General features: G+C 50.4%; 1 protein-coding gene across 1 annotated transcript; it reads right to left on the bottom strand.

The window, feature by feature from the left end:
* Positions 1 to 7,986: 7,986 nt before the first annotated feature.
* On the bottom strand, positions 7,987 to 22,722 carry LOC135816948 (protein wech-like). Its single transcript, XM_065330054.1, has 5 exons — positions 22,191 to 22,722; positions 21,451 to 21,594; positions 20,123 to 20,263; positions 8,993 to 9,145; positions 7,987 to 7,995 (listed from the first exon to the last, which is right to left on the bottom strand). Exons 1-5 carry the CDS (start codon positions 22,602 to 22,604, stop codon positions 7,987 to 7,989), a joined length of 861 nt encoding a protein of 286 aa, XP_065186126.1. The 5' UTR covers positions 22,605 to 22,722.
* Positions 22,723 to 23,018: the final 296 nt, after the last annotated feature.

The following is a 23,018-nucleotide window of genomic DNA, read 5'->3' as shown; positions in this document are numbered from 1 at the left end:
TACACCGCACTGCTGAACTGATTGCGTACCAGCAGTTGATCCTGACTGCTAACTGCCAGTTCTTCCCAAGCGCGTGGCTAGAGTACGACCGCCAGCTGCGGATGCTCGTGGCCCAGTAACCAGGCACGAAGAGGTTGGACACCATCGACGTGAACCTATGGCAGATAGCTGTCACAGGCCATGCACACCCAAAATGCGCTCAATGTAAGACGGTCCATCCAGGGGCGGTTTGTGTCCTTTTCGTCCCGAAGCCAGCAGCATTTACCTCCAGTGGTCGCAACCATACCAGCGACGGCCAAGAAATCTGCCGCAACTTCAATGGAGGTCGCTGTTCTTCAGAAATCTGCCGCAACTTCAATGGAGGTCGCTGTTCTTCGTCGTCGTGCCGCTTCTCCCACACCTGCAGCCAGTGTGGCAAGGACCACCCATGCATCATGTGCAACCAGCAGCAGCGCAGAGCCAATCGGCCACCCCGCCGCTCCTAGCAGAATGGCTACTGAATCGCTTGACTCGGTACGTAGATTCTTTCCTATACACTCTGCAGACACCACACTGCTAGCTGACCACTCTGCCTGCCTGTTACGTAACCACTCAGATCAATCATGTGTTGCGTATGTTCTCCATGGCCTGCGCCGTGGCTTTACTCTTGGATCTGCCGGCCAACACGACATTTGGTTTTCTCTAATAATCTACCATTGGCTTTCACTCACTCGGCATTTATACCCGAGCAATTAGCTGCTTCTTGCGCCCGCAGCGAGACCACAGGCCCATTTCCGTCACCTCCATTTCAGTTCATGCGCCGCTCTGGTATTGGTGCCATCCCCAAAAAGAACGGCAAGCCGCGAATGATCCACCATCTGTCTAGTCCGGAAGGCACCGGCGCGAACGACAGCATTCCTGCCGAGCCGCTCTCTCTGCACTACGCGAGCATTGACAACGCGATCAACATCATCATGTCATGCCCACAGCCTGTGTATTTGTCCAAGCTCGATGTACGCAGTGCATTTCGGCAGATCCCAGTCCGCCGTCAGGACTTCGCTGGGAAGGCTCCTACTACTACGAGCGCTTTCTGCCTCCGCTCCAGCCCAGCCGTCTTTGACTCAGTAGCCACAGTAGTCAACTGGATCATGCAGCACGAGTTTGCTATAGATCACCGGTTTCACTACCTCGATGACTTTCTCGATATCTCCACTGGTTTGGCTGCAGCCAACCAGCAACTCACCATCCCCCTCCGGGCGTTCACGTATCTCGGCACTCCTCTTTGCTCCATCCCAGCTCGAAGGGCCATCACCATCATTGACCTTCCTTGGTATTGTCCTAGACTGCGAGCGCCACGAAGCTCGGCTACCAGAGGACAAGCTGTCCGAGATCCGTGCGCTACTCATGGCTACTATCAGCGAGCGCAGCATCGGCCAGCGTCAACTCGAGTCCCTCCTGGGGAAGCTCACTTTTGCTGCCCGAGTCATCGTTCCTGGACACACATTCATGCGTGAACTATGATCAGCGTGCCCTGAACTGTATCTGTGTAGGCGAGTGCGGTGCATAAAGCCCACCTTGAGAATGGGTTTGCCGGCCCCTTAGTAGATGCGTGGCTTCTGAAGAGGGCGTTGAAGGGCATCCAGCGATGCCATGGTACGGCTGCTTTCACCCCTCGCCTTCCTATAACTATGCCAATCCTACGACACCTGACGGATGCACGCTGGAAAAGTAGTATCCTGAATGGCCATGACAAGCTGCTCTACCAAGCCGCCATGCTTCTTTGGATTTCTTCGGTGCGCTGAATTCACTAATGACATCCCACGGGGCTGTACTAGCTCCCCTGGTGACGGACGCCTGCAACTCTTCCTGCTTTCATCCAAGACGGACCCATTCGGTAAAGGCGTTACTAGTGACATTGGCCCGTCTGTACCGCCGTACTGCCCGGCCCGTGCCATTGTTAGCTACCCATCTGTCACTCGTCGCGAGGGACCGGAGCAACTCTTGTTCGTATTCTCGAACAGACAGCAGCCGACCAGGCAGTCATTCACAGTAACAGTATGGTCTCTTGTCGCTGCGGCCGGTGTACCATCCCAGTCGAACTACTCCGGGCATTCGGTCCACATTGGTGCAGCCACCACCGCTGCTATGGCTAGTGCTCCCGACTCCTTCTTCCGAGTGGCAGGTCAGTGGAAAGAGCGATGCATGTCTACGCTACATCCAGACTACAACAAGCGCATAGCGCCAGCTATCGTCCCGGCTTGCTGCCGTGCCATGGATGCCATGATCCCCAACTCGGGTGAGTAATGAGCTACTGAACTCTAGCTGCGCAATGCTTGCCTGTGCTGACATTAATTGACCCTTGCTGTGCGTCAATAGTGCTTAGCTAACGGAGTGCTGGTTTCATGGGTCCACTCTCACAACTGGTGTTATCTAGCTATTTGCTGCGGCTCTGCCTTGCGCTATATTACATCCATTTAGCATTGCAGCTCTACGTTGAGCTAACAGCAGCTCTACTTTGAGCTAACAGCAGCTCTACTTTGAGCTAACAGCAGCTCTACTTTGAGCTAACCGCAGCTCTACTTTGAGCTAACAGCAGCTCTACTTTGAGCTAACCGCAGCTCTACTTTGAGCTAACCGCAGCTCTACTTTGAGCTAACAGCAGCTCTACTTTGAGCTAACAGCAGCTCTACCTTGAGCTAACAGCAGCTCTACTTTGAGCTAACAGCAGCTCTACTTTGAGCTAACAGCAGCTCTACTTTGAGCTAACAGCAGCTCTACTTTGAGCTAATCGCAGCTCTACTTTGAGCTAACAGCAGCTCTACTTTGAGCTAACCGCAGCTCTACTTTGAGCTAACCGCAGCTCTACTTTGAGCTAACAGCAGCTCTACTTTGAGCTAACAGCAGCTCTGCTCTGAGCTAACAGCAGCTCTGCTCTGAGCTAACACCAGCTCTACTTTGAGCTTCAAACCAGTTGTTTCGAAACCAGCACTCCTCAATCCAAAGATGCCTCTTTGTTGACTTGTTTGTGTGAGGGATGGGGCTAATGGTGTACTAGCTGTGCTAGTACTTGTTAGCAACAATCCGAACTAGCGCACACACTGCACTGCATTGCTTTGTACTGCATTCAAGACTGACGTCATGCGCTTTGTTTTGCTGTGTAATCACAAATGGCACCAGCCCATTTTTGCGGAAAAGAAAAACAAATCTTGCTTGCCCTGTTGTGCTCTTCCAGACAACGGATCGTGCTTCAGCAGTGTTTCTTTTCCCACCATCCCTCCCTATCCAACTTATCCACACCATCATAATATTATCGTACCCACTAACCGGGTCCACTCTCACAACTGGTGTTATCTAGCTATTTGCTGCGGCTCTGCCTTGCGCTATATTACATCCATTTAGCATTGCAGCTCTACGTTGAGCTAACAGCAGCTCTACTTTGAGCTAACAGCAGCTCTACTTTGAGCTAACAGCAGCTCTACTTTGAGCTAACCGCAGCTCTACTTTGAGCTAACAGCAGCTCTACTTTGAGCTAACCGCAGCTCTACTTTGAGCTAACCGCAGCTCTACTTTGAGCTAACAGCAGCTCTACTTTGAGCTAACAGCAGCTCTACCTTGAGCTAACAGCAGCTCTACTTTGAGCTAACAGCAGCTCTACTTTGAGCTAACAGCAGCTCTACTTTGAGCTAACAGCAGCTCTACTTTGAGCTAATCGCAGCTCTACTTTGAGCTAACAGCAGCTCTACTTTGAGCTAACCGCAGCTCTACTTTGAGCTAACCGCAGCTCTACTTTGAGCTAACAGCAGCTCTACTTTGAGCTAACAGCAGCTCTGCTCTGAGCTAACAGCAGCTCTGCTCTGAGCTAACACCAGCTCTACTTTGAGCTTCAAACCAGTTGTTTCGAAACCAGCACTCCTCAATCCAAAGATGCCTCTTTGTTGACTTGTTTGTGTGAGGGATGGGGCTAAAAGAGTATTAGCCCCATCCCTCACACAAACAAGTCAACAAAGAGGCATCTTTGGATTGAGGAGTGCTGGTTTCGAAACAACTGGTTTGAAGCTCAAAGTAGAGCTGGTGTTAGCTCAGAGCAGAGCTGCTGTTAGCTCAGAGCAGAGCTGCTGTTAGCTCAGAGCAGAGCTGCTGTTAGCTCAAAGTAGAGCTGCTGTTAGCTCAAAGTAGAGCTGCGGTTAGCTCAAAGTAGAGCTGCTGTTAGCTCAAAGTAGAGCTGCGGTTAGCTCAAAGTAGAGCTGCTGTTAGCTCAAAGTAGAGCTGCTGTTAGCTCAAAGTAGAGCTGCTGTTAGCTCAAGGTAGAGCTGCTGTTAGCTCAAAGTAGAGCTGCTGTTAGCTCAAAGTAGAGCTGCGGTTAGCTCAAAGTAGAGCTGCGGTTAGCTCAAAGTAGAGCTGCTGTTAGCTCAAAGTAGAGCTGCGGTTAGCTCAAAGTAGAGCTGCTGTTAGCTCAAAGTAGAGCTGCTGTTAGCTCAAAGTAGAGCTGCTGTTAGCTCAAAGTAGAGCTGCTGTTAGCTCAACGTAGAGCTGCAATGCTAAATGGATGTAATATAGCGCAAGGCAGAGCCGCAGCAAATAGCTAGATAACACCAGTTGTGAGAGTGGACCCGATTAGTGGGTACGATAATTATGATGGTGTGAATAAGTTGGATAGGGAGGGATGGTGGGAAAAGAAACACTGCTGAAGCACGATCCGTTGTCTGGAAGAGCACAACAGGGCAAGCAAGATTTGTTTTTCTTTTCCGCAAAATGGGCAGGTGCCATTTGTGATTACGCAGCAAAACAAAGCGCATGACGTCAGTCTTGAATGCAGTACAAAGCAATGCAGTGCAGTGTGTGCGCTAGTTCGGATTGTTGCTAACAAGTACTAGCACAGCTAGTACACCATTAGCCCCATCCCTCACACAAACAAGTCAACAAAGAGGCATCTTTGGATTGAGGAGTGCTGGTTTCGAAACAACTGGTTTGAAGCTCAAAGTAGAGCTGGTGTTAGCTCAGAGCAGAGCTGCTGTTAGCTCAGAGCAGAGCTGCTGTTAGCTCAGAGCAGAGCTGCTGTTAGCTCAAAGTAGAGCTGCTGTTAGCTCAAAGTAGAGCTGCGGTTAGCTCAAAGTAGAGCTGCTGTTAGCTCAAAGTAGAGCTGCGGTTAGCTCAAAGTAGAGCTGCTGTTAGCTCAAAGTAGAGCTGCTGTTAGCTCAAAGTAGAGCTGCTGTTAGCTCAAGGTAGAGCTGCTGTTAGCTCAAAGTAGAGCTGCTGTTAGCTCAAAGTAGAGCTGCGGTTAGCTCAAAGTAGAGCTGCGGTTAGCTCAAAGTAGAGCTGCTGTTAGCTCAAAGTAGAGCTGCGGTTAGCTCAAAGTAGAGCTGCTGTTAGCTCAAAGTAGAGCTGCTGTTAGCTCAAAGTAGAGCTGCTGTTAGCTCAAAGTAGAGCTGCTGTTAGCTCAACGTAGAGCTGCAATGCTAAATGGATGTAATATAGCGCAAGGCAGAGCCGCAGCAAATAGCTAGATAACACCAGTTGTGAGAGTGGACCCATGAAACCAGCACTCCGTTAGCTAAGCACTATTGACGCACAGCAAGGGTCAATTTATGTCAGCACAGGCAAGCATTGCGCAGCTAGAGTTCAGTAGCTCATTACTCACCCGAGTTGGGGATCATGGCATCCATGGCACGGCAGCAAGCCGGGACGATAGCTGGTGCTTAGCGCTTGTTGTAGTCCGGATGTAGCATAGACACGCATCGCTCTTTCCACTGACCTGCCACTCGGAAGAAGGAGTCGGGGCACTAGCCATAGCAGCGGTGGTGGCTGCACCAATGTAGACCGAATGCCCGGAGTAGTTCGACTGGGATGGTACACCGGCCGCAGCGACAAGAGACCATACTGTTACTGTGAATGACTGCCTGGTCAGCTGCTGTCTGTTCGAGAGTACGAACAAGAGTTGCTCTGGTCCCTCGCGACGAGTGACAAATGGGTAGCTAACAATGGCACGGACCGGGCAGTACGGCGGTACAGACGGGCCAATGTCACTAGTAACGCCTTTACCGAATGGGTCCGTCTTGGATGAAAGCAGGAAGAGTTGCAGGCGTCCGTCACCAGGGGAGCTAGTACAGCCCCGTGTGATGCCATTAGTGAATTCAGCACACCGAAGAAATCCAAAGAAGCAGCATGGCGGCTTGGTAGAGCAGCTTGTCATGGCCATTCAGGATACTACTTTTCCGGCGTGCATCCGTCAGGTGTCGTAGGATTGGCATAGTTATGGGAAGGCGAGGGGTGAGTACAGCCGTACCATGGCATCGCTGGATGCCCTTCAACACCCTCCAGAAGCCACGCATCTACTAAGGGGCCGGCAAACCCATTCTCAAGGTGGGCTTTATGCACCGCACTCGCATACACAGATACAGTTCAGGGCACGCTGATCATAGTTCACGCATGAATGTGTGTCCAGGAACGATGACTCGGGCAGCAAAAGTGAGCTTCCCCAGGAGGGACTCGAGTTGACGCTGGCCGATGCTGCGCTCGCTGATAGTAGCCATGAGTGGCGCACGGATCTCGGACAGCTTGTCCTCTGGTAGCCACAGTCTAGGAAAATACCAAGGTCAATGATGGTGATGGCCCTCGAGCTGGGATGGAGCAAAGAGGAGTGCCGAGATACGTGAATGCCCGGAGGGGGGTGGTGAGTTGCTGGTTGGCTGCAGCCAAACCAGTGGAGATATCGAGAAAGTCATCGAGGTAATGAAGCCGGTGATCTATAGCAAACTCGTGCTGCATGATCCAGTTGACTGCTGTGGCTACTGAGTCAAAGACGGCTGGGCTGGAGCGGAGGCCGAAAGGCAGAAAGCGCTCGTAGTAGTAGGAGCCTTCCCAGCGAAGTCCTGACGGCGGACTGGGATCTGCCGAAATGCACTGCGTACACCGAGCTTGGACAAATACACAGGCTGTGGGCATGACATGATGATGTTGATCGCGTTGTCAATGCTCGCGTAGTGCAGAGAGAGCGGCTCGGCAGGAATGCTGTCGTTCGCGCCGGTGCCTTCCGGACTAGACAGATGGTGGATGATTCGCAGCTTGCCGTTCTTTTTGGGGATGGCACCAATACCAGAGCGGCGCATGAACTGAAATGGAGGTGATGGAAATGGGCCTGTGGTCTCGCTGCGGGCGCAGGAAGCAGCTAATTGCTCGGATATAAATGCCGAGTGAGTGAAAGCCAAGGGTAGATTATTAGAGAAAACCGAAATGTCGTGTTGGCCGGCAGATCCAAGAGTAAAGCCACGGCGCAGCCCATGGAGAACATACGCAACGCATTATTGATATGAGTGGTTACGTAACAGGCGGGCAAAGTGGTCAGCTAGCAGTGTGGTGTCTGCAGAGTGTATAGGAAAGAAGCTACGTACCGAGTCAAGCTATTCAGTAGCCATTCTGCTAGGAGCGGCGGGGTGGCCGATTGGCTCCGCGCTGCTGCTGGTTGCACATGATGCATGGGTGGTCCTTGCCACACTGGCTGCAGGTGTGGGAGAAGCGGCACGACGACGAAGAACAGCGACCTCCATTGAAGTTGCGGCAGATTTCTTGGCTGTCGCTGGTATGGTTGCGAACACTGGAGGTAAATGCTGCTGGCTTGGGGACGAAAAGGACACAAACCGCCCCTGGATGGGCCGTCTTACATTGAGCGCATTTTGGGTGTGCATGGCCTGTGACAGCTATCTGCCATAGGTTCACGTCGATGGTGTCCAACCTCTTCGTGCCTGGTTACTGGGCCACGAGCAGCCGCAGCTGGCGGTCGTACTCTAGCCACGCGCTTGGGAAGAACTGGCGGTTAGCAGTCAGGATCAACTGCTGGTACGCAATCAGTTCAGCAGTTCAGCAGTGCGGTGTAGGGCAGCAGCCGTGATAACAGACATGTATGTGGTCCATGCCTCGAGCCGGGTAGTTACATGTATAATTATCGTGAACCTTGCGACGCACCTGCTTCGCGTACGGTCATCCGACTCAACGATATTTAGCTGGCTATCGTTATTCGGGCTGTGCACCAGCCGGAATGTTGGGCCGGAAGTGTGCAAGAATTTCAGGCAACCAACTTGAAAAAATCTACGAACTCCCCTCGCAAGATACGTTCTTGCACAGCCTTGGGCACAGCTGGTGCAGGTGGCTGATCGGGTGGGTTACAAGGGCTTGGCCTGGCGTAGTGGCGGCAGCAGCCGCATTGCCTTGGCCTTGGGTGAGGAGCGGCACAATGCTCCCCGATAATAATAAAATGGCGGCCGACAAAGCCGACTACACCTCGTCAAGTAGATCTACGGGAGCGCAGAGATCCGTTGAGCCCGCGTCACCTGAGCTGGCGGAGGAGGCATTGGTGCAAGTCGGGCTTCTGGGCTCGCGAGCCGTGTCCGCACTGTCATGTTGCTGGTTCTCCTGGCCGGAGCAGACCTCACTACCAAGGGCTAGTTGTGCCAGCAAACGGTCCTGTAAAATACTTTTACTAAGTTTCCTTTCGGATTCAAGCCGCGCTGAGAAGGCTCGCCGCGGGGGCTTGGCAAGGCATTGCCTTGACAGTGTCGACAGTTAGGTCAGACATACTGAAGAAATACAGTGTCGAGGTGACACTCGGGCTGGCAGCAAAGCTACGAAAGGAAAAGAAACACTGCTGAAGCACGATCCGTTGTCTGGAAGAGCACAACAGGGCAAGCAAGATTTGTTTTTCTTTTCCGCAAAATGGGCAGGTGCCATTTGTGATTACGCAGCAAAACAAAGCGCATGACGTCAGTCTTGAATGCAGTACAAAGCAATGCAGTGCAGTGTGTGCGCTAGTTCGGATTGTTGCTAACAAGTACTAGCACAGCTAGTACACCATATGATTGACCTGCTGTTACATGATTGAAAACAGTCCCACAACTTGATGCTGAACAGTGATATAGGCTAGTTCTATCTTTATGTATACCACAGTACACTGTTAGTGGGTAGGAGAGGGATTTTACACAATACAACTGTACATGTACAGTGTGTACTGTCTGGTTATTACCTGAACCCGATGGTTATGGTACTCTGTCACAGCAAAGCACTGGCCCAGTGCGCTGTGGTTCACTTGGACAACACCACTTGGCCAGTCGAACTCGCCAATTCCTGATCCATGCCTTCCTATGGTGCTGAGCTCGGAGAGGTCCTTGTCAGTGATCTGCAGAGGGGCATGGAGATGGACAGGAGAAATCAAGATGATTTAGAAATGGAAAAGAAATGCTTTGGACCAGTTTTCGAGGAGACAAATGTTTAATTCACGCTATAAGCAGTATTAGTGCCACAGGCATTACCATGCAGATGAACGCGTTTAGAGTTAAAATGGGTCACGGTGTAATTCCAGAATCGATTTTCTGCTCCGGTCACCAGTGGAATTTACGATACAATAGACACATAAGAGTTGCAGATGAATGTGATAAAACTAAGTAAAAAGGCTAGTAAACGAGGTGGTGATTATACATGACAAAGTATAGAGAAAAAAACACTCGTATAAGGCTACTTCAAAGTTTCATACTCGTGCTTGTGTGTGTGTGTGTGTGTGTGTAATTGTGTTTGTTCAGGTGTGTGCGTGTGTGTGTGTGTGTTCAGGTGTGTGTGTGTGTGTGTGTGTGTGCGTGTGTGTGTATATATTATATATGTGTGTGTGTGTGTGTGTGTGTTCACGTCTTTCTTCTCTTTCTCATTCTCCTAGCTCTTCTTTCATTCTCCTGGGTGGTTACCAACAGCCAGTGTATGCCGGAGTATGTGGTGTGGTGTGTGTGTCGAAAAAGAAAAAAAGAATGAAAAAATGGAAAAAATGAAAAATAGGGATTCACTGGCCAGAAAAAGCCACTTCAATCAGCTGTGTGGTGGATACCAGGCTAAAATTAGTGGAGGTCAATTCATCAGCCTTGCAAGCTGTTGAATGGTGCAATCCCAGCACAAGTTGTTATGTCTAACATAGCTGTTCGCTATCATCGCTTCCGCGATGGGCAGGTCTGAGGTCTGAGGTGTGTTCAGGTGTGTGTGTGTTCAGGTGTGTGCATGTATGTGTGTGTGTGTGTGTGTGTGTGTGTGTGTGTGTGTGTGTTTGTGATCAGGTGTGCGTGTGTTCAGGTGTGTGTGTGTGTGTGTGTGTTTGGGGGGGGGGGGGTGGCTGTCACACTCACAGATGTGTCTGTGTGTTTGGCCTCGACTGTCACTGGCAGCAAGATAACATTCCTTGTGGTTGGTGGGCACATCTCACCATCTGACACCCGTAACATTATTGTTGTGAAAGGGAAGGCAACAGAGGATTTGCCCCAATTCCTCTCTACCTTGGTTGTTGCTGCACCGGGTTCCAATCAACTCCTGTTTGGACAGCTGCCCAATACTTGTTTGAGATGTGGTCCAATTAAAAAAACAGGTTATGAGATGCAGCTGCTCATGATCTCAAACTGCGTCTAGGGACATCCCCATCTCCTGTCGGTCTGAGACGGCTGATGGCATGCAGAATGTAGTGGTTTACGACGGTCATGAATTGGGCTTCTCCGCACTGACTGACACCGCCAACAATGGAGATAGTTTGCTTCATTGTTCTGTTGATGATTCTTCTCCAAACTCTGCTATTTTTCTTGCCACACATGTCTGGGGGCGCGACACATTCAATCTCCTTGCAATGTAGCTCAATCCTGTGACCTATACCTGTTATCTGCTCTATAAGCGTTTCATTGCCTTTGGCCATGAAATGTCACAAGTTGGCAGTGTGTGTGTGTGTGTGTGTGTGTTTGTGTGTGTATGGGTGTGTGTGTGTGTGTTTGTGGGACTTGTGGAGATAATGGAGTAGGGGAAACGAACGACGCTGGACTGGAACTGTTCCAGTTCTTGACATGTAACAGCCTCACTGTGTGCAACACCTGGTTTGCCAAGAAGCCTATCCACAAGTATACATGGCAGCACCTATGGTCGAAGAAGTGGCACTGTATCGATTATGCCATTGTCAGGCGGCAAGATCTGCTAGCCTGCACAGACTGCCGCATTATCCGTAGTGCGGAGTGTAGTACCGACCATAATCTTGTATGCTTATCGTTCTGTCTGTCGTACACCGTCAAATTTCGCACCGGAGTAGCACGGCGTTCACGCTTTAACATCCAAGCTCTCATGACCCGCCCTGGTATGACCGACGAACAATCTAATGCGGTGCAGGCTACTCGGCTCCAATTCGCCACCGGTGTGCAACACCATCTGCAATCGTCTGGGTCAGCTGATACCTTTGATGCCAAGTGGTCAGCATACAAATCAGCCTTGACCTCCAGCGCTGAGGCACACCTGGGCAAACCCGTTCGACAACAACCTGACTGGTTCCTAGCAGGAGCAGACATCCTCCAACCTCTTTTTGCTGAGCGCACACGCCTCCATCAACAGTGGCGTCAATCAGAGCTGCCAGCGGACCACCGCCGCTTCCTCGATGTCCGAGGTAGATGTCGTACCGCAGTTGGTGCAGCGAAGAGTGCATGGTTGAAGCAGAGAGCTAGCACCGTGGAGCGTGGCAAATTTAGCGGTAAGCACGTTTGGTCCGCTATCCGAGACATTCAACGGTGCTATTCAGGACTCCGATCCGTCAACATCCATCATCCGGTCCGTAATGCTGAGGGCATAGTTTGCAAGTCCTTGGAGGAGCAGGAAGACTGCTGGTCCACTCACTTCTCGAACTTGCTCAATGTCCAGTACCTTCAATGCCTCCACCGTTGCTAACATCCCCCAACGTGAGCCTGACGAGTCTCTGGCAGTCACACCAACAATGGAAGACCTTGTCGTCGCCATCAGACACCTTGCAAATGGCAAAGCTGGAGGTTCCTCGCTTATAGTCCCCGAGCTTGTGAAAGCAGGTGGCCATGATTCCCTGGACGCATTGCTGGATCTCGTCCAACTTGCTTGGACGACGGCCACTGTTCCGCAGGAATAGCGCGATGCCGAGTTGGTTCCTGTTCCCAAGAAGGGCGACCTGTCCAAATGTGATAATTGGCGGGGTATTGCCCTTCTTGATGTTGTTGGCAAGGTGTGTGGCCGCATGATTCAAGATCACCTGCAGTTGTTGGCTGAGTCGGAACTCCCAGAGTACCAGTGCGGCTTTCGGCCAGGCAGGGGCTGTGTTGATGCCATCTTCTCGCTCCGCCAGCTAATCGAGAAAGCATACGAACATCGTCAGCAGCTCTTCTGTGTGTTTGTGGACTTGAAAAAGGCGTACGATTCTGTACCACGCGCTGCTCTCTGGGTGGCCTTGGGCCGACTTGGGGTTCCGCAACAGCCAGTGGCCCTGATTAAGGCTTTCTACACCTCTACCTCTGCCTCGGTCCGAGTTGGCAACTCCACCTCTGATGAGTTCCCTGTGGTTAATGGTCTCCGACAAGGATGTGTCATGGCACCGGTTCTCTTTAACCTGTACTTCTGGGCGGTTGTTGAGACATGGCGTGCCCGGCTAAAGGATGCAGGTCGTAGTCATTCTTTCAGCATCCAGTTTACCATCGATGGCCAACTCTACCCCCGCTCATCATCGCGCAGGGCTGGCGAGCCACTATCTGTTAGTGACCTGGAGTATGCTGATGATGCCGTTCTTGTGTCTGAATTCCGTAGTGATGCTGAGTTTGGTGTGGAGCTCTTCTGTAGTGTTGCCCGAGAATTTGGACGAACTGTGAGCATCGCCAAGACTAAGATCATGACGGCGGGCCATGGGGTCTCTGCTGAAGACTCGGCTGACATCGTTCTCCCCCTTGGCACTATCGAAGCCGTGCCGAAGTTCACCTACCTAGGATCCATAGTGACCCCTGACAGTCGTTCTTCGTCCGACATCAAGCGCCGCATTGCCGAAGCCTCAAAGGCCTTCGGAGCCCTCCAGAAGGTATTCACTGACAGGTCTCTGTCCCTCTCTAGTAAGCGACACCTGTACATGGCCTGCGTTTCCTCAATATTACTGTATGGCGGAGAGTGTTGGACCCCACTCCAACGGGATATCAGAAGTTTGGATAAATTCCACCATCAATGCATCCGCACTGTCCTCAGCATCACCAAGCCTCGTCAGTGGTCCGAGCGGCTGTCAGCCACAGACCGTTGGGGAGACCCAGTACTGATGTCTACACGCCTCCGCAATCAGCGTCTGGAATGGACTGGGCACGTTGCGCGTATGGATGAGGATCGCACCCCCCCCCCCTCCAACTCCTCTTTGGGTGGCTACCTGTGCCTCGGCCTTTTTGTGGTCCCCGGCGACGGTGGAAGGACACGGTGATGACCGACCTCAAGTTTGCACTGCAGCAGCCATCTCAGTGGTTCATCCTTGCTCAGGACTGCCAACAGTAGACGGAAGTACGGGTTGCCCCTCAGTCGAGCTCCACCATGCCCAAGTCTGTGCATTGCGCAGTGTGTGACCGGAACTTCTCGCGGGTCTCCGATCGAACGCGGCACAAGTGCACCACTCAGAGACGGCTTCCCATCCAGCTCCAGCGTGGATCAGTGCAGTGCCAGAACTGCCAGAGGTGGTTCCACAGCAAGGGTGGCTACTCTGTTCATCGATGCCAGCCTGTCACGAGTTCTCCTACACCAACAGTCAGTCTGTCTGTGCCACTTTCAGCTTGTTGCCAGCAGCACTGCCCAACATGTCAGCGATGCTTCCGTTCTGCAGCCGGGTTCAAGCGTCACAACTGCAATCGTGGTGCGAGACTATCTGCTGCTGAGAGAGCAGCTCTGCCCCTCAGCTGCCCACATTGTAAACGCAATTTCCGCCGGCAGCAGGACCTAGCCAGACATTCGCGGTCCTGCCTGTGATCCGACTCCCGTTTTCTGGTCCCCTTTTCATAGGGGTGACACTTGCCCATAGTAGTAGTAGAAGTGTGTGTGTATGTGTGTGTGTGTGTGTGTGTGTGTGTGTGTGTGTGTGTGTGTGTGTGTGTGTGTGTGTGTGTGTGTGTGTGTGTGCGTGGGTGTGTGTGTGTGTGTGTGTGTGTGTGTGTGTGTGTGTGTGTGTGTGTGTGTGTGTGTGTGTGTGTGTGTGTGTGTGTGTGTGTGTGTGTGTGTGTGTGTGTGTGTGTGTGTGTGTGTGTGTGTGTGTGTGGTTCAATGTGCACTTGAGTGGGATGTTGTATTTGCACATTTTTGAGTGTGTATTCTGTGGGTGGGTGGTTGAGCGTGCGTGGGTGCATGTTAATGCAAGTGGGTGTTTGGGTGCTAACATGTGTGGGCCAATGTATGAAGAGGAGAGAGTGAGTGTGAAATAACAGTGGTGCTGCACAACAAATACAGGTTTTGCTCGCAACATGAGCCATTAGTTAGTAAGTGCTCATCATTGCAGCAAGAAAACCATTTCAATAAAATTGTTTAGCCCCATCCCTCACACAAACAAGTCAACAAAGAGGCATCTTTGGATTGAGGAGTGCTGGTTTCGAAACAACTGGTTTGAAGCTCAAAGTAGAGCTGGTGTTAGCTCAGAGCAGAGCTGCTGTTAGCTCAGAGCAGAGCTGCTGTTAGCTCAAAGTAGAGCTGCTGTTAGCTCAAAGTAGAGCTGCGGTTAGCTCAAAGTAGAGCTGCTGTTAGCTCAAAGTAGAGCTGCGGTTAGCTCAAAGTAGAGCTGCTGTTAGCTCAAAGTAGAGCTGCTGTTAGCTCAAAGTAGAGCTGCTGTTAGCTCAAGGTAGAGCTGCTGTTAGCTCAAAGTAGAGCTGCTGTTAGCTCAAAGTAGAGCTGCGGTTAGCTCAAAGTAGAGCTGCGGTTAGCTCAAAGTAGAGCTGCGGTTAGCTCAAAGTAGAGCTGCTGTTAGCTCAAAGTAGAGCTGCGGTTAGCTCAAAGTAGAGCTGCTGTTAGCTCAAAGTAGAGCTGCTGTTAGCTCAAAGTAGAGCTGCTGTTAGCTCAAAGTAGAGCTGCTGTTAGCTCAACATAGAGCTGCAATGCTAAATGTATGTAATATAGCGCAAGGCAGAGCCGCAGCAAATAGCTAGATAACACCAGTTGTGAGAGTGGACCCGATTAGTGGGTACGATAATTATGATGGTGTGAATAAGTTGGATAGGGAGGGATGGTGGGAAAAGAAACACTGCTGAAGCACGATCCGTTGTCTGGAAGAGCACAACAGGGCAAGCAAGATTTGTTTTTCTTTTCCGCAAAATGGGCTGGTGCCATTTGTGATTACGCAGCAAAACAAAGCGCATGACGTCAGTCTTGAATGCAGTACAAAGCAATGCAGTGCAGTGTGTGCGCTAGTTCGGATTGTTGCTAACAAGTACTAGCACAGCTAGTACACCATTAGCCCCATCCCTCACACAAACAAGTCAACAAAGAGGCATCTTTGGATTGAGGAGTGCTGGTTTCGAAACAACTGGTTTGAAGCTCAAAGTAGAGCTGGTGTTAGCTCAGAGCAGAGCTGCTGTTAGCTCAGAGCAGAGCTGCTGTTAGCTCAAAGTAGAGCTGCTGTTAGCTCAAAGTAGAGCTGCGGTTAGCTCAAAGTAGAGCTGCTGTTAGCTCAAAGTAGAGCTGCGGTTAGCTCAAAGTAGAGCTGCTGTTAGCTCAAAGTAGAGCTGCTGTTAGCTCAAAGTAGAGCTGCTGTTAGCTCAAGGTAGAGCTGCTGTTAGCTCAAAGTAGAGCTGCTGTTAGCTCAAAGTAGAGCTGCGGTTAGCTCAAAGTAGAGCTGCGGTTAGCTCAAAGTAGAGCTGCGGTTAGCTCAAAGTAGAGCTGCTGTTAGCTCAAAGTAGAGCTGCGGTTAGCTCAAAGTAGAGCTGCTGTTAGCTCAAAGTAGAGCTGCTGTTAGCTCAAAGTAGAGCTGCTGTTAGCTCAAAGTAGAGCTGCTGTTAGCTCAACATAGAGCTGCAATGCTAAATGTATGTAATATAGCGCAAGGCAGAGCCGCAGCAAATAGCTAGATAACACCAGTTGTGAGAGTGGACCCATGAAACCAGCACTCCGTTAGCTAAGCACTATTGACGCACAGCAAGGGTCAATTTATGTCAGCACAGGCAAGCATTGCGCAGCTAGAGTTCAGTAGCTCATTACTCACCCGAGTTGGGGATCATGGCATCCATGGCACGGCAGCAAGCCGGGACGATAGCTGGCGCTTAGCGCTTGTTGTAGTCCGGATGTAGCATAGACACGCATCGCTCTTTCCACTGACCTGCCACTCGGAAGAAGGAGTCGGGGCACTAGCCATAGCAGCGGTGGTGGCTGCACCAATGTAGACCGAATGCCCGGAGTAGTTCGACTGGGATGGTACACCGGCCGCAGCGACAAGAGACCATACTGTTACTGTGAATGACTGCCTGGTCAGCTGCTGTCTGTTCGAGAGTACGAACAAGAGTTGCTCTGGTCCCTCGCGACGAGTGACAAATGGGTGGCTAACAATGGCACGGACCGGGCAGTACGGCGGTACAGACGGGCCAATGTCACTAGTAACGCCTTTACCGAATGGGTCCGTCTTGGATGAAAGCAGGAAGAGTTGCAAGCGTCCGTCACCAGGGGAGCTAGTACAGCCCCGTGTGATGCCATTAGTGAATTCAGCACACCGAAGAAATCCAAAGAAGCAGCATGGCGGCTTGGTAGAGCAGCTTGTCATGGCCATTCAGGATACTACTTTTCCGGCGTGCATCCGTCAGGTGTCGTAGGATTGGCATAGTTATAGGAAGGCGAGGGGTGAGTACAGCCGTACCATGGCATCGCTGGATGCCCTTCAACACCCTCTCCAGAAGCCACGCATCTACTAAGGGGCCGGCAAACCCATTCTCAAGGTGGGCTTTATGCACCGCACTCGCATACACAGATACAGTTCAGGGCACGCTGATCATAGTTCACGCATGAATGTGTGTCCAGGAACGATGACTCGGGCAGCAAAAGTGAGCTTCCCCAGGAGGGACTCGAGTTGACGCTGGCCGATGCTGCGCTCGCTGATAGTAGCCATGAGTGGCGCACGGATCTCGGACAGCTTGTCCTCTGGTAGCCGCAGTCTAGGAAAATACCAAGGTCAATGATGGTGATGGCCCTCGAGCTGGGATGGAGCAAAGAGGAGTGCCGAGATACGTGAATGCCCGGAGGGGGGTGGTGAGTTGCTGGTTGGCTGCAGCCAAACCAGTGGAGATATCGAGAAAGTCATCGAGGTAATGAAGCCGGTGATCTATAGCAAACTCGTGCTGCATGATCCAGTTGACTGCTGTGGCTACTGAGTCAAAGACGGCTGGGCTGGAGCGGAGGCCGAAAGGCAGAAAGCGCTCGTAGTAGTAGGAGCCTTCCCAGCGAAGTCCTGACGGCGGACTGGGATCTGCCGAAATGCACTGCGTACATCGAGCTTGGACAAATACACAGGCTGTGGGCATGACGTGATGATGTTGATCGCGTTGTCAATGCTCGCGTAGTGCAGAGAGAGCGGCTCGGCAGGAATGCTGTCGTTCGCGCCGGTGCCTTCCGGACTAGACAGATGGTGGATCATTCGCAGCTTGCCGTTCTTTTTGGGGATGGCACCAATACCAGAGCGGCGCATGAACTGAAATGGAGGTGACGGAAATGGGCCTGTGGTCTCGCTGCGGGCGCAGGAAGCAGCTAATTGCTCGGATATAAATGCCGAGTGAGTGAAAGCCAAGGGTAGATTATTAGAGAAAACCGAAATGTCGTGTTGGCCGGCAGATCCAAGAGTAAAGCCACGGCGCAGCCCATGGAGAACATACGCAACGCATTATTGATATGAGTGGTTATGTAACAGGCGGGCAAAGTGGTCAGCTAGCAGTGTGGTGTCTGCAGAGTGTATAGGAAAGAAGCTACGTACCGAGTCAAGCTATTCAGTAGCCATTCTGCTAGGAGCGGCGGGGTGGCCGATTGGCTCCGCGCTGCTGCTGGTTGCACATGATGCATGGGTGGTCCTTGCCACACTGGCTGCAGGTGTGGGAGAAGCGGCACGACGACGAAGAACAGCGACCTCCATTGAAGTTGCGGCAGATTTCTTGGCTGTCGCTGGTATGGTTGCGACCACTGGAGGTAAATGCTGCTGGCTTGGGGACGAAAAGGACACAAACCGCCCCTGGATGGGCCGTCTTACATTGAGCGCATTTTGGGTGTGCATGGCCTGTGACAGCTATCTGCCATAGGTTCACGTCGATGGTGTCCAACCTCTTCGTGCCTGGTTACTGGGCCACGAGCAGCCGCAGCTGGCGGTCGTACTCTAGCCACGCGCTTGGGAAGAACTGGCGGTTAGCAGTCAGGATCAACTGCTGGTACGCAATCAGTTCAGCAGTGCGGTGTAGGGCAGCAGCCGTGATAACAGACATGTATGTGGTCCATGCCTCGAGCCGGGTAGTTACATGTATAATTATCGTGAACCTTGCGACGCACCTGCTTCGCGTACGGTCATCCGACTCAACGATATATAGCTGGCTATCGTTATTCGGGCTGTGCACCAGCCGGAATGTTGGGCCGGAAGTGTGCAAGAATTTCAGGCAACCAACTTGAAAAATCTACGAACTCCCCTCGCAAGATACGTTCTTGCACAGCCTTGGGCACAGCTGGTGCAGGTGGCTGATCGGGTGGGTTACAAGGGCTTGGCCTGGCGTAGTGGCGGCAGCAGCCGCATTGCCTTGGCCTTGGGTGAGGAGCGGCACAATGCTCTCCGATAATAATAAAATGGCGGCCGACAAAGCCGACTACACCTCGTCACGTAGATCTACGGGAGCGCAGATCCCATGTTGAGCCCGCATCACCTGAGCTGGCGGAGGAGGCATTGGTGCAAGTCGGGCTTCTGGGCTCGCGAGCCGTGTCCGCACTGTCATGTTGCTGGTTCTCCTGGCCGGAGCAGACCTCACTACCAAGGGCTAGTTGTGCCAGCAAACGGTCCTGTAAAATACTTTTACTAAGTTTCCTTTCGGATTCAAGCCGCGCTGAGAAGGCTCGCCGCGGGGGCTTGGCAAGGCATTGCCTTGACAGTGTCGACAGTTAGGTCAGACATACTGAAGAAATACAGTGTCGAGGTGACACTCGGGCTGGCAGCAAAGCTACGAAAGGAAAAGAAACACTGCTGAAGCACGATCCGTTGTCTGGAAGAGCACAACAGGGCAAGCAAGATTTGTTTTTCTTTTCCGCAAAATGGGCTGGTGCCATTTGTGATTACGCAGCAAAACAAAGCGCATGACGTCAGTCTTGAATGCAGTACAAAGCAATGCAGTGCAGTGTGTGCGCTAGTTCGGATTGTTGCTAACAAGTACTAGCACAGCTAGTACACCAATTACAAAGAGGTATTTACTTCTGTATGGGTTATAATGTGGGTATCCAATGACAACATAGTTTGTGTAAAATGTACATGTATGTGTAATTGTATGTTGTTGATTACTCAGGGGTCGTCTGTAAACACATGTATTTACTTAGAGAAGTCTAACAGACGTTTGTGGTGGGTTCGCCTGCAAGGCGTTTCTAAAAAATACATTTCAGAGTGCATGCATACCATACCGCGTGTGTACATGCACATGATGTAGCACTGCTACAGCTAGTACAGGTAGGCGTTGAGATGCACTACACTGCACTACACGCGTCACGGCAGAGTAGACAGGGACACATACACAGCCATACTCTGTACTCCCAGAAACATGCGCTTGCATGCGGTGACAGCTAGCTACCAGCAGACTTGTAGGTGTAAAACAGGATCCTTGGGCTTGGTTTCAGGTTCAGGTGCACATGTAGCCCATGACAGTATGACTCAGGTGCACTTGCTTTACATGTACATGCGGCCCTACAAGATTTGGTTCATTATAAACGAAAACGCTGCTGTAACTTCGCTATAAAGGGTCAAATTTTGTATGGTTTCAAACAGGGACATGGACAAGGGTTCGCTATATCAGGAAATTCGTTAATATGCGAGTTCGACTGTACTGTATACGTGTTCATAGCATGGTTTTTGTTATGAGTGGTATTTTCTGCACTTTTTGCGGGGGGGGGGGGCTTGCTGGGGGTGGGTGGGTTAAGAAAGAAACGCCTATTAGACGTCTCTAAGTAGATACATGAATTTACGGACCCCCCCCCCCCCCGTGTGCCGGTTTTCTCTTTTGTTTCTCTGGGCCTTTTTGAAGTTTTTCTGAGCAGCTGCCTTTACTGCATTGTTGATCAATTTTGCACGTAAAAGAGGCTACTGTTTACATGTAATCCTTACAACATGATTGGAACACCAAGACCATACCTGTAGTCGGTGGTTGTTAGAATCAGCAATGATCACTCGTTCATCATCTGTTACATGCACAGTTGTTGGGCAGCAGAACTCTCCACAGTTTGTACCCTCCCGACCAGTCATCTTCTTGAACTGGCCATCAACACCATGTATCTAAGTGTATTGACAAAAAGGAATACAATTTACAAATGTTAACACAACCATGCACCCATACATAGCCCAGATCCAAACATACATGTACTAAACATTTGGTTGCAGTTCTATAGTGTGAATCTAGCGAAAAGCTCGTCCAAAACTGTCAGTCACACATACACACCCAATGTGCTGTCGGCCACTCCAGATAGCTTTTTGGTAGCTATACTCTTCTTCACACTCTATAAATTCGTGTCTTCTTTACAATAAAATCAGTTCAGTGACTGACGAGTTAAGAATCACAACAGATGTTGTATAGGGGCCCGGGAGATTTTCACAATTTCACACTTTCTCTCTAGTGTGGCATGCCCTAGAAAACAAAGGGGTTAGGCGATAACCGACAGTTTTAACAGATGTGACAATACAAGCGTGCAGTGTTTGGACATTCAGTACTCGTATGTATGAGTGGCTATTTGGGTACTAGTAGCACCTCTCTTTGTTTTTAGATTTTGTACCAATTCTAGTACTGCAGACGACCTGAAAGCATGTCCCAGTAACGCACATTTGCACTGTCTGTTATCACATAAAGCCTCAGTGTCCTATAGCATGCCACACTTCGATGTAGAAAGTGCACAATTCCGACTGTTTTACCCTATTATAACATTATCTCTTCATCCGGATCATCCACTATTACCAACCAGCACTGATGAGCTCTGTTGGAGCAAAGCAGCTGCCTTCAGGGTCTGAGATATCAATATCACAATGGAAATGTCCTCGTTGCGGTGGTGATGTGCAATTGGAATGGCTCGGCCAAGAAAACATTTAGGTGTGGGGATGTCCCAGGTATTCCAAGCATTTTGTGATGTACAATGATCACCTTTCTCCAGTTTGATGGTTAGAAAAACTGATCACTTCTGAAGAGAAATGACATTCTGCTCATATCAACTTCTCAGCTCTTGTGTTCACTGGGTGTACAGGTTAACTGGATGGTGAAATAACGTAAAATTTAGAATTTTGAAGAATTCATCCAAGGGATTGTCTACTACTGTTTCAGACAGTCTTGAGCATCTTCAACCTGACCAATTGGGATCCTTATTTTTCAATTCAACTAATGCACACACAGACCATCCCGAGCTGGTCATATATCAGAGTGACATCTATACACAAATTGTACTTGTCGGTTAGCATTGTACTGTGAGTTCAGTTACCTTTATTCTGTGGTTGAAGGAGTCACAGATGATCAGGTCACCAGCTTTGTTGGATGCTAGTCCCCAAGGTCTGTTAAACTGATCTCTCCCACTGCCCTCACTACCAAATGAGTACCTTGATTTGCGGATCTGTGTGTAATCACGCTGCAATACAGGAGAGCAGTAATAACAACAGCAAACAACACTAGGACAATAGAGGGAGAAAGTAGTGATGTCAAACCTGGCTGGGTGGTCATACACTTCATACTTTGATTTCAAATTTTCATTGGCCTCATGTTTCGTATAAGGAGTAGATGATGGGATATACATCACCCTAAGGTGAGGGAACACATTTTTTGACTATACAACTCTGCAACAATTGATCAGAATGGGCAGCTCTGTCAATCCTCTGGAATGTCCATGACAAATCAGTTTCAAGCACTACAATGACCACAACTCAACATTGAGGCAACAACAATGGAGTCGGCAGCAAAACGAACAAAGGAAAGGACTAAACTAATATCATTTGTAGCATAACTAGTCATATATACTCATGGTTTTGCCCTGCATAGTGAAACTCTGACTTGACTCTGACTTGAACACACACCAGTGTTGTGTGTATGTAAACTATTCAACTAATGCATGATGACGTCATACAAGTACCACTGCACACCCAGTCATGCAGAGCAACAGACTGTAGGAGAAATTTGATACACCGTCGCATAAACTTGTAAAAGTAAGCCTTTCAAAAGTAGCCTAACCTTCCGTGGTGGAGATTCAGCTACTACTGCTGCTGCTGGCGCTGCTGATACTGATGGTGACAACGTGCTTCTGGGCAAGGTAGACTGATCTGAGGCTGTTTCTTGTCTGGGCACTCTAGCCGGTGTTTGAGCTGAGAAAGCGCTGGATGACATCATCGGTGGTGTTGCAGAAGATGCACTGCGTGGTGATGGAGTGGACTGGGGAATAGAGTCACGGCTGTGTGAGGTAGGCGCCTCCAGACGTTCAGTACTGGTACTAGACAACTGTCTAGAGACATGTGATTCCAGGGCAGCAATGCGTAAATCCACTGCAGCCGAGCGTGAATTCACGGTGGAATTGAGTGAAGTGAGAGTTGATGAGTGGGCACTGAGGTTAGTGTCGATGGTGGAAACTCTCTCCCTCAATGCATCCATGCCGTTCACTTTCTCTTCCACAGCTGTCACTCGGGTGATGATTGCCTGCTGTTGTGTGGAAATCGTTTGCAGTTGAGTCAGAATGTCTGCAAACTGACTCAAATAGCGATCTGCGGACTAGACAAACACGTAAAAAAGAACACCATCCACAAACACACACATACACATGCACACACATATTCACACACAAACACACACATGCACACACGCACACATAATCACACATAATCATACACAAACACACACATGCACAAGCATACATACACACATACACACACACACACACACACACACACACACGCACACACACTATGGATTCTCATGCTCTGCGTGCACCCAATTGAAGCATTTCTACCTATGGATCACAGAAAACACAAAAATCCCGTGGTCTGTAGTACAACGAGACAATTTCAC

The sequence above is a fragment of the Sycon ciliatum genome, chromosome 5 (genome assembly GCF_964019385.1).
Source record: "Sycon ciliatum chromosome 5, ocSycCili1.1, whole genome shotgun sequence".
Classification (NCBI taxonomy): domain Eukaryota; kingdom Metazoa; phylum Porifera; class Calcarea; order Leucosolenida; family Sycettidae; genus Sycon; species Sycon ciliatum.
Note: the sequence above shows the minus strand (reverse complement) of the source record. Positions and strands in the feature narration are given on the sequence as shown.